Source organism: Priapulus caudatus, unplaced genomic scaffold (genome assembly GCF_000485595.1).
Source record: "Priapulus caudatus unplaced genomic scaffold, Priapulus_caudatus-5.0.1 Scaffold1559, whole genome shotgun sequence".
Classification (NCBI taxonomy): Eukaryota; Metazoa; Priapulida; class Priapulimorpha; order Priapulimorphida; family Priapulidae; genus Priapulus; species Priapulus caudatus.
In genome coordinates, this window is record NW_014578620.1 from 32,547 (window position 1) to 44,355 (window position 11,809).

At 46.4% G+C, this 11,809-nt stretch overlaps 1 protein-coding gene across 1 annotated transcript in view; it reads right to left on the reverse strand.

Moving 5' to 3' along the window:
- The window catches only part of LOC106817004 (dynamin-like 120 kDa protein, mitochondrial), a 28,710-nt gene that overhangs the window by 2,515 nt on the left and 14,386 nt on the right, over positions 1 to 11,809 (reverse strand). Inside the window, exons 16-21 of the mRNA XM_014821650.1 lie at positions 11,780 to 11,808; positions 11,140 to 11,295; positions 10,724 to 10,832; positions 10,298 to 10,431; positions 9,357 to 9,443; positions 8,792 to 8,908 (exon numbers count right to left, since the gene is read on the reverse strand). Of these exons, the coding sequence (XP_014677136.1) occupies positions 8,792 to 8,908; positions 9,357 to 9,443; positions 10,298 to 10,431; positions 10,724 to 10,832; positions 11,140 to 11,295; positions 11,780 to 11,808 (632 nt within the window). The remainder of the gene's footprint in view (positions 1 to 8,791; positions 8,909 to 9,356; positions 9,444 to 10,297; positions 10,432 to 10,723; positions 10,833 to 11,139; positions 11,296 to 11,779; position 11,809) is intronic.

Below are 11,809 nucleotides of genomic sequence, written 5' to 3' on the forward strand. Positions count from 1 at the left end.
GTGTCGCGTAACGTTCGGCATCCCACGCCATGCTCGTAGTCTAACCCCGCCGGATCGACGCACTCCTGGTAGTTGAAGGTGAAAAACCAGCGACTACACGTTCCATTGCCTCGCTTCTCGTTGCTAAGGTTACCAGACCACCACGAGCAGTCCCGTATCGTCACTCATCTTCGTCCAAAAGCATTGCTGAGAGATAAGTACAGAGTTAAAGTGATTACGTCACGAATTTCTAGCACCATCAAGTAGTATATTCGTGTGTTATTTGTACAAAATAAAATGTATGAAAATACAATTAGTGTTTCTGTTTACTTTTCATGCTTATATAACCTACCTTCTTTATATGCCCTAATTTGACGGTAAAAAAACGAGAGACGCCAGTATCTGAACAGTACTGGGGGAATAGTGTTAGACAACAGAAATTACCAAATCGTCTAGATTTTTGCAAATTTAACCAACGTAAAAACATTTTTCTCAGGTGAGAGTTTGAGGATATATTTAGTAACGTTAGTTCTTACTTTTAATGTAAAAAATGGCAATTTTTTTTTACAAATTTTACCATTGAAAATTCGTAACGTAGTCAATTTAATAGTAAGAGAGTAAGTAGAAAATAATAAGCGGTAAATAATAATAGGAGTATAGGAGTAATAGTAGAGAGTAATGGTAAGAGAGATATATTTGACGTGAAGAGCCGCATAACTTTTGGCGCGAAAGCAAAATGCGACATTGTGATGTTATCATTGGGAGGATTGGGTGGTTTTCTGTCTCACGTTTAGAATTGTGCCGAATCAGTAATGTGTTTTTGGCGATGCGTCGTCACGCATTATTGAGACGTCTTGCGTTAGAATAAAACACGTTGGAGAAGTAAAATCGCGCTTGGAATGAAGAGAGGGTAGGCTACGTGTTATCATTGTTACATAAACGATGCCATTGTCCATCCCATCGGCTCTCTCCCACGCGCACTGGTTGACTCTTCTTCTCTCGCACGGTGCGGGGTATCTGACATTTCTCGGTGGTCCTGAAACTGGAGTCGTGTGGAGGAGTCAGTATAAAGCCTAGCGCAGACTTGCGACTTTTTCATGCAACTCGGCTGCGATGTGCATAAAAAAGTCGCAAGTCTGCGGGAATGTGGGATACTGCAACTCGTAGCGATTCTGGTCGCTTGCAACGAGTTGCAAGAAATCAAACAGGTTTGATTTTCAGCAACTCGTCGCTCGCATTCGCAATTAATATGAGCAGTAACTGTGTTTACGTACGTGTAGGACCTAGAACATAACTAACACGTAGAACTAGTAGCTATAACTAGTGACTAACTAGCAACGAATCTCTAGCGTAAAACACAAAGATTGTCGCACGCTGGTTGTATAGATTAAACTGAGGCGTACATCGTATTTTCAATAATGGTGAATTTCTCGCCGCTTTCTTGAGTAATATATTTTTAATCAAAATTCATTATTATAAACAAATTTGTTTTTTAATTCACATCCGATAAGATAATCACATGCGAAACCCTCGTCCTATATCGAAAGGAGCGACGTTATATATTATATTATATAATATATATATATATATATATATATATTATTTTAACGACCTTACCATCCGCACTGTTGACACTGCGCGCTCTTTTCTTCCGGGAGGTCCGCCCATGCCCATCCCTGCACTCCCGGCGGGTCTGGCCAGCCTGCATGCCCGGCCTGTCCGTGCGACATGCCTGAAAAATTTGACACGCAAGGCCCCAATTCGGTTACTTTGCTCGTCTCTGTGGAGATCTGTGTTATGTTGACTGCTGACTGATTTGATACAGTCGCTCATCTTACCAGCTCGTTTGAAATATTTGATAATTTCGGCCCCACGATGAGTTACGAGTTAGAAATTTCTCACGAACGGAGACATAACAAATTATTATAGCTAATCACTACCTGCGACATGGTTCGGAGCATAACCTTATGACCGATCAAGCACGCGGGGTGCGATATCCCAGTGCTACGTTTGTTTATACTACCGTAAAAAGACATATTCGACTCGTAAAAATGAAACTCGCGTCAGTATATTGATCAACTAGCTTGCAGCTAAAATAGTTCGATTACCGATCAACAATAGTTTTTTCTTCAATAAAAAATTAGTTGGCAATAGTTAATACAAATCGATATATATATACTATATATATATATATATAGTGAGAGAGAGAGAGAGAAAAGATAAGAGGGGCCAAAGCGACACGAGAGAGAGAGAAGCGAGAAAGAGAGAGAGAGAGGAGTGAAGAGAGAGGAGAGAGTAGAGAGAGAGAGAAAGAAAAGAAGAGAGTAAGCGAGACAAAGAGAGAGGAGAGAGGGAGAGAGAGAGAGAGAGGAGAGGAGAGAGGATGAGGAGAGGGGAGACTGCGAGAGAGAGAGACGAGAGAGAGAGGAGAGAACTGAGAGAGAGAGAGAGAGAGATGAGAGAGAGGAGGAGAGAGAGGAGGGCGTGAAGAGAAGTAAGAGGAAGAGAAGAGAGGACGAAAAGAGAGAGAGAAGAGAGAGAGAGCGCGGGAGACAAAGCAGGAGAGAGAGATGAGCAGAGAGAGAGAGAGTAGAAGGAGAGAGAGAGGGATAGAGAGAGGAGAGAGAGAGGAGAGAGAGTAGAAGAGAGAGAGAGAGAAGTGACTTGAAAATTGCGAATACGCTAACGAACACACATAACTTCATAGTTTACCTCGCGCATGCTAGAAGGAGTAGGTCTAAGATACGTATTGTAACCGCTCCAGCTCCATCAAACGCGATGCCAGACAGACGAACAACACACCCAGAACACTGCCAGGTTACGAGGTAAGTACCGCAGCCATCGAGACTTCAACTTCTTTCCTCTGCCTAGCTCAGCCGTCGGCTATGGGCGTTACTCGCGGGCTGTCCGAGCATCACGAGGGGTGTTGCTACCCCCCGGCGCGTGGAGGGAGGGGGGGGGGCGGTCACGCTGCATACAGTTTTGACGGTATATCTTCAAAACTTAACGAGCTAACATAACACTAACTCCAACACTAATCCTAACACTTAACTATCTTATAATTAAATTCGCATCTCTATATAATAGGGGTGCAATACCACCAAAATTAATCTATGGTGTGGGGACAGAATATCATGATGCAAAACCCTAACCCTAACCTGATCCTAACCTTAATCCTAACACTAGCTGCTGGCCACGTTCCGCAGTACTGTCCCCCGCCGAGAGATAGGCATTCCCATCACGCAGAGGTGGGACTTTACGCACACACCAAACACACACACACACACACCACACAACACCACACCACACACACACACAGACGCGACGCACGCGCACGCACACACACCACAGCCACACACACACACAGGCCCAACACACCACACACCACACACACACACCACACACACACACACACACACACACACCCACACACACACAACACACACACCACACACCCACACGCAACACACCACACAGACGCACGCACGGCGCAGGCACACTACAGCACACACACAGACGCAGCACTACACGCACCGGCACACCACCTCACAACTCAGCAGACACACACCGATGGTGGGATCTTCGTAAAGATTTATTTACGTAGCTCGACTGCGATCACTCGAGGATGTTTTACGAAGCGGGAGCCGCTGTCCGCTATAACTTCATCTTGGATAAACAAGAAGCATTTCTGATTTTGCGAAAGCTGAGAAGACGACTCCGGCGGGGGGGGGGAGGTGGCCTGGGACGGTGTCTCGTTACCCGACGTGACGTCGTGTGTGTGTGTGTGCGTTTGCGTGTGTGCGTCTGTGTGTGTGCTGTGTGTGTTGTGCGTGCGTGCGGCTGATGTTGTGCTGTGATGTGTGTGTGCGTGCGGCGTGGTGTTGTTGTGTGTGGTTGCTGTGTGTGTGCGTGCGTGATGCTGTGTGTGTGGATTTGTGTGTGCGTGCGGTGCGTGCGTGCGTGCGTGCGTTGGTGCGTGGTATTAACGCGCCCTTAACCGTCACGGTAAAACGAAACGTTGGGAGTCGGTGGTCGTGAGGCGGTTGAAATTCTCTCTATTACACGTACTATTTAACTAACAATTTATTTACACGTGATCTGTTGAAAGTGTAGATGGAGTAGTCGCCGGGGAAAGATAAGTTGAAAAATGACAGAAAAACGTATGGCACGTTCAACGATTCTGAGAATGAAGGAAAAGTGTGCAATGACAACTGTTAGGCTCACCACAAAAAAAGGACACAAATGACGTGAGTGAGAACGAACGTCCAGTTTTAATTGAGCAACCATCGCACCGTACATTATAGAAAAACAAGAGTATGATATGGGAGAAACTCCAATTATATACTCTTGTATATTATGTGTAATTTTTTTATGTGAAAATAAACGTTTGAGATTTGATAGTCCTGAATGTGGTGCGAGTTGATGGCGTTACACCTAAATGAACTCCATTTAACGTTATTTATAGATATATCAGATTTGAACTGCCTAAAGCGGCAGCTTCCCATGTGTAAGCGTGTAAGATTCTGACGAGGATACGCTTATTCACAGCGTAGCTGCTATATACCACATGACAATGGTGTTTCTCCGTGCCATAACACACACTTTTGTCAAAAGTTAATGGTTGGCATGGAAGTGTTTACTTATGCAGTTTTTCTAGGCGTAGCACACAGGTTGCCATCTGTATTTCGCGCAATAACATAATTTATAAACCATACAACTGAAATAATCACAAATTTGTGACGGTAGATGGCGCTATACCCGCCTTTGATGTTTACTTAGCGATGGCGTTCGAAATAAATAGGTTATGCTGCGTTCCGACAATGTTTTGTAAAACTTTACTCTAACATATTAGACGTTTATCGGCAGGGTGGAGAGGAAAAATACCAATTTTGCCATTTAAAGATATTTGTCAACGAAATCTTTGGTAAAACGAACAGACGAGTGTGACACCCAGACTGTTATCGGCCGCTGTCTATAACATAATATGCTTATAATTGCAAAAGCCTACCTAATTTGCCATTATTTTCTTTTTTTTAAATATCAAACCCTGGCCTTATTCATCACCACTACAAAGAATGAAGCCAAAATCGGTTGAACCTGACTGACATGGCAATTCCATTTTTTGGCTCAAAAAATTGCCGTAGCTCGAATTACGTCGGACTGCGTTGCTCCAAAATAGGCCGTTACAATATGGGAGCATAGGTATACAACTATACCCAATTTCAAAAACATGTGGGGTCAATACGGTTCTGAAGTTATCGTTGACCGTAGCAAATGGTTAACGGAAGGAGGAGGACGAACGGACGGACGAACGGGACGACGGCGACGGAGGCGACGGACGACGACATGGGCCAATAGGCTCATCTTGCGTCATGTCAAGGTGAGCTAAAAATGTAGGTGTTAATGTTTACTGTATATTCTATCACAGAGTTCCTTGTACGAATCGCGCGTAAAGTACATGAGCAATATAGCCATTGCGATCGCTCGTCGCGCTTAGGCCACCAAGACAATACTTTTGCTAGGCCAACCTTACCACTTAAAAAGAAACGGGGCATGCAGGAAGAAGATGTGGGAATTAATGGCGCATGTGAGAAATATAGTATTTGTAGGAAAATAGGCATATTGATGTTACATTACGTAGTCTATGATTTAAAATGTTTATGAAATCAGTGTTTAGTTCTTTCGCGAGTGGTAATTTTGCCTTACGAAGGCAGCTGAGCTGTAACGCAATGGATACATAACGCACACCTTATACGATCTATTATGGTAGAGCCAGATAATACATGTGAGTTATTTCTTATTTACACATCAAGCAGTAAATATACTAGGGTCATCTTATATACGAGGAAAATCTTGTATACATATATACGCTCTCGCTTCACTCTCCCTGGAACAAACAAATTGATGCTCACCGGGATTTTCCCTCCAAGCTCGTGCGAACATAGCAAAATAAATTGAGACCATTATTACTCGAAATCGCCCCCAAACTGCACCGACCATCGGCAAGCGTCAAGGCGCATGCTTTTTCGGGCGAAACGAAAACGACACGTATTTCTACGTAGAGGGCGTCACATTCGCGGCTCGCGATGCCGAGCGAGGCTGCGATTCTCTTGTCGGTTGCCGCGGTGCGCGGTTGAACTATGCCGCCAACGAGATCGCACGGTGACGGCGACAGGAAACGCGATGTATGGCCGCGCGCGGAGTCCGACTAGCCTAACCGAGGGATGCCATCTTTGGTCGAAAATGGCTGATGGAGATTATTACGCTTCGTTTCGCTTTCGTAGTCGTGCTGCCGGCCCCCACCCTCCTCCTGCGTGGCGGTGTCGTCCAAGCAGACCCACAGACTCTCTCTCCCCACCTTACAATGCAGATTCCCTTCCCGCCATAGCACGGTCTGAGAAGAAGAGGGAAGACTGGGGCAGTGCTGATGATTAAGATGCGCACGACTCGCCCGCGTCGTCCACTCCCGGATGGTTCGTCTGCTAGCGTCTGCGAGCGTTGTCTGTCCGTTGCCTGTGGCTTCAGCTTCTGCCTTGTTCAGCTGGCCTCGACAAACTCCTCCAGCTTCTCTGGATGCTGACGAACCGTTCTGAGAGAAAGAAAACGACATTTACGTTCGGAATAGAGAAGTTTAGGGTAGGATGCTGATGCCCGATCAGGGTTAGGGTCTGCATTAAACGTTAGGGTTACGGGTTGGTGTTAGGGATATGCTTAGGGTTAGGGGTTACGGATTAGGGTTAGTGTTAGGATTACGGTTAGTGTTAGTGTTAGGGTCAGGTGCAGCGGTCAGGGTCAGGGTCTGCATTAAAGTTAGGGTAGAGTTAGGGTTTAGAGGTAGGGTTAGAGTATAGGAGGGCAGGCGTCAGGGTCAGGGTCTGGGCATTAAGTTAAGGTTGAGTTAGGGTCCAGGTAGCTAGGGTTAGAATTAGAGAGAGAGAGAAGAGAAGGAGAGAGAGAGGAGAGAGAGAGAGAGAGAGAGAGAGAGAGAGCAGAAAGAGAAGAGAGAGGAGAGAGAGAGAGAGAGAGAGAGAGAGATGAGAGACAAAATAACGAGAATCCTCCGGCAAGATTCAGCGGACGTCGCAGTTTTTTTTCGCGCGGCACCGATTTCGCGGTCGCTAGCATACATCGCCTTCCTAACGGAAAGCGCAGACCGAACAGCTGGAAACTCACTCAGTCCTGCTAGCTGGACGCGTCGCCTCGGTCAGCAGTGCTCCTTCCTCTCACCGGGCGTTCTCGACTGTTAAGTATCACTCCAGCCCTAAGGCAAAAGACACGCCCCTCATCAGGGTTATACGGGGGTTGCTATTGAGAACTAGTAACAAGCAGGGAAAAAAAAAATATATTTATTTCGGGGGCTCTTTTCAAGGTCGCGTGGCATACAATAGGCACTGCTAAAATTTGGTTTTGGCATGTGAACTCTATGCAAATTTACGAGGGCTCTTTTTGGAATTTCCGGTGGCTCTTTTTTGGCATTTCGGGGGGCTAAATCGCGCTCAAGCCCCGTGTATTTTTTTCACTAGTGAACAACGCATTAAGTATAACTGGTTTGAACCACTATTCAGCTGGCGACGTTAAGAAATTTTTGGAATTCATCTCGACGAAAAAACGCTTTCATACTTGCCGTTATACAATTTTTTCACGTCAATGAGTCCCACTCATGCTCAGCAACATTTAGCGATGTTAATGTGATTTTTCATGTGATTTTGTTTATAGCACAACCTGTATGAGGCGCACACCACACACACGTCATCTCTCACGACTGTTTAATCTCCTTCTCTACGGCGTGCTGCCCTCGGTGTTCATCCACCTGCTGCCGCAGCGCATATGCTCGTTACCTGCAGGCATTTCCGCTGGATTCTCCAGAACACACGATACGTCATGACACTCCATCCTGCACATGAACACGCCGAACACACACTGTGGCTTAAACGCATGTAACCCACGTCCCATGACACTCCTCTGCACATGCACACAGCCGAAGCACACCAGCGTGGTTTAAACAGCATGTTAACACCTCATGACACTCCATCTGGCACATGAACACAGCCGGAACACACCCTGTGGCTTAAACACATGTACCACCGTCATGACACTACCCCTCTGCGCTGGGCAACGATGAAACAGCCGAAGCTAGCAGCGTGGCTTAGACACGAGGATGGCGTGGGATGCCGAACGTTCACGCATCCAATGAGTGAACTGAACTGCCAATCCATCTGCAGCACGACACGGCCCAGAAACAGATAGCGTGGCTTAAGGGGGGCTTTCTCGGGCTTGGCGAGCCGCTTCGACTCGAAGCGAACTGGATTTTGAGCAGACTGAAGCAATCGCTCAGCGACTAGTTTGCGTGCCCGGTTTGCGCCATGTTTCTATTCCGAGCAACTAGTGGCGGCCAGTCACGCAGGCAGATCGCGGTCTTGGCAGTCTGACCGCTGCTAAGCAACTCGGCAGGTCCGCTAGTGACTTGGCAGCGCAGTGTGCTTCGCAGTCGAGTTGGCTCGCAAGCCCGACATAAGCCCCCTTTAAACACGTGTCTCACGCAATGCCCGACGTGCATCAACAAATCACAATCCCACGCATGCATCAAACGAGTGAACTACTGATGCTGGAACACTACTAATATATGGGGATTCATTTGCACAGGGCCATCACAACACGACTTAGACACACGATGGCATGGGACGCACGACGTTCAGGCATCAACGATTGACCACGACTGTGGAACCAGGTCTGATGCCTTTAACATGACACAACACGATGCATCTAACAAGTTAGACGGGGGGAATGGCGTGAAATGCGCGCCTGCACTTACGCGATTCCGTTTGTAGCCCTGCTGGTAGTGGTAGAATCCCTTCTTGCAGTCCTGCGATCGCTGCAGCGACATCTTCAGGAAGAAGTGTCGGTAGACGTGGAACCACGTTTCTCGGATCTGAAACAATCAAGCGCAGCGTGAGGGTACATTGTACGAACGTGGGAGTCTCTATATACGTATCTGCGTGAACAGGAACGTTGACAAGCTCAAACTTGAAGGACAACTCTGATCGACTGGCATGAAATTATTAAATTTCGACGTGAATCCAAAAGTAAATATTGTTTATGATAGAATAAAATGCGGCGACGTGATTTCAGAAAAGATAATTTGCATATTTACTAGTGCTTACTTAATATTACTTATATTACCAGTATTTGTAATTACCTATCTCCAATTTATTGTGCCTAGGATCATACGTGAATTTACAAAATAATCACAGAGATAGATAGAGAGAAACAGAGAATAAAAGAGAAAGAGAAGTCATTAGACATCTAGTCGGAAAAAGAAGAAATAAAACGAAATGTAAGAAAAATAAAGTCGATAAACCCCAAACTGTGGCACTCACAAATTCATTGTCAACCTCTACGGACCTCGTTTGTAGGTTTTTCCTCGTGGCCGTTAACTCGTCCACGGTTAGTTGGGTTTTAGGCTTCTAAACGAAGAAAACAATAACAGTCGAGTCATGCACACGGAACCCAGACCGTGGCGGCTCCCGATGGCCAACGCGGCGCATGGTCGCGCATGCCGGATCAGCGGAACTGGTGTCCTAAGCACGAAGATGCATACACCTGAACACCAGGTGGTACCATCCTAAGAGAGCCCAGCAAGGTGTGTGCACTTGGATGCCAAATTACACTTCCATCTTCAACAATACACTCCCAGTAGACAATGGTTTCGTCTCTACCGGGAGTGGGCTACAACGCCCCCTAAGAAAAGGCATCAAGGTGTATGCACTTGGACACCAAAAGGCACCACACCAACAGAAGGCATCAAGGTGTATGCACTTGGACACCAGGTGGCGCCGGCATGCGCACGCGCAGGAGCAGGAAGCCGCCACGTTCCTCGATCCAACGAAGCGCGCCTAACCCGAGGGTTTAGGCGGCGCCGCACAAACGAACGATCGCACGAACTCTTACAAATTCAAAGTTGATATCGTATCCTTCCGTCTGGAGATTTTTTCGCACAGTGGTCAACTCTTCACGCTCGATTAAGTGACCGTGGATCTAGAAACACATATCAACGGGCTAGTTTGACCCTCCAGTTTGATCCTCGTCTCTCTCTCGACGAGTAACTTAGTCGCCAGACAACAACGGCAACAATTTTTTTAACCGAAAATGAACCAGAAATCGATTACGTAGTAAAAAAAAAACGCGTAACTATCCGTTTTACTTCGCGCGTATAGACATCTTTAGTCGAATTCGCGCGCCGGCGATTTTCGCCGCACATAGAAAACAAAACTCGCACCGCCGTGAGTCGATCGCGAGTGTCAGGTGGGGCCCTCCCTACCTGGTTTCCCTGGAGAATCTTGCTGAGTTCGGCGACGGTGGCTCGGCGCTGCCGCTGTGCGTCCGTCTGCGTCTTCCAGTACATCCACTGTTCGCGCATGCTGGGTCCTAGCAGCTCTCTCATCTGCTCATCGCCTGCGCGGCGGAGGAAGACGGGTTTAGATGCGGGAATGCCAGCAGGGATAATGACGGCTTGCGGGCGGGCAGTAATGCCACGGTTGTTGACTTCACGCTCTCTCTCTCTCTCTCTCTCTCTCTCTCTCTCTCTCTCTCTCTCTCTCTCTCTCTCTCTCTCTCTCCCCTGTATTTCTCTCCCTCCTCTGCCCCTCTTTCTCTCTCACTCTCTCTATCTCCTTCCTCCCAGCCTCCCTCTTTCAGCACCAAATACACCCACATAACACAGTTCACTGTGCGCGCAAACCCTCACTTTGGTCGAGGCGTTCCTGTAGGAAGGTCTCCATAAACTTGATGGCCAGGTCCCACTGCTGCTTGTCTGGCACGGCCCTGTCCTCCAGAGCGTTCAGCTGTATGACTCGCTGTACGACCGGGAAAAAAGTAGGAGCACGTGACAATTAGCAAAGTAATTAGCAAAAAGCAATAGCAGTAATTATCAAAGTTTATGGAGTGATTAACCGTTTTGTTTGTAATGTATATAATGTAATCAAATTAATGTTACTTTATATTTAATTTTAATTTCATATTTAATAGTATACAATATTTTACGCAAAATATAGTCAGGGCAGCATACATATCTTCTGACCAGACAGCGACAGTTCCGCCATCTATAGGTCGTATTTACACTTAAAAACGCGCGGGTGGCACCGTCACGAAATTGGCACGCACCAGCGAATCGGGAGCCTTCTGGTCCCAGTGATGCTTATTGGCTGCTTCGTCGATGACCGCCATCTTGAGACTGTCAAAGATGTTGTCGTGGTCCTTGTTCTTCTTGTCGTTGTCAACCATCTCCTTGAACTGCAGCATCAGCGTGTCCCAGCCGACCTTGGGAGACAAACGGCAAAGGTCAACAACTGCCTCAGTAAACGGAGCGATAAAACAAGAGGACATCTAGAGCCATCTGATGACAGTTCAAACAAACAATCATCGCAGAGAATGTTGATTGTCGAAGACGGCAGATCGGCTGTCGAAACTATCGCTAAGGTTGACATTATTCCTGGGATTTATTTCCAAAGTTAATAATTTTAAATGATATAACGAAATCTGACGGCATTACACCAAGAAAAATTGGAGAGTACACGAAATGGGCTCAAATTTATCCTATTAATAGTATTTTATAACATTGATTTTGGCGATTAGACCATTCAGCATAAGGCAAATCAGCTGAGATTAAGGGATAATAATATATAACTGATCATTTGGGTGTATTGTGTATAGGGAGGGCATGTTGACATAAGGCGAATATTTATGCTATATTTGAATAGATTACGAATATTTACGCTCTGACTCATACGTCCCGGACTCTCACCTCGACACATTTTCTGGGCAGCAGGTTGTC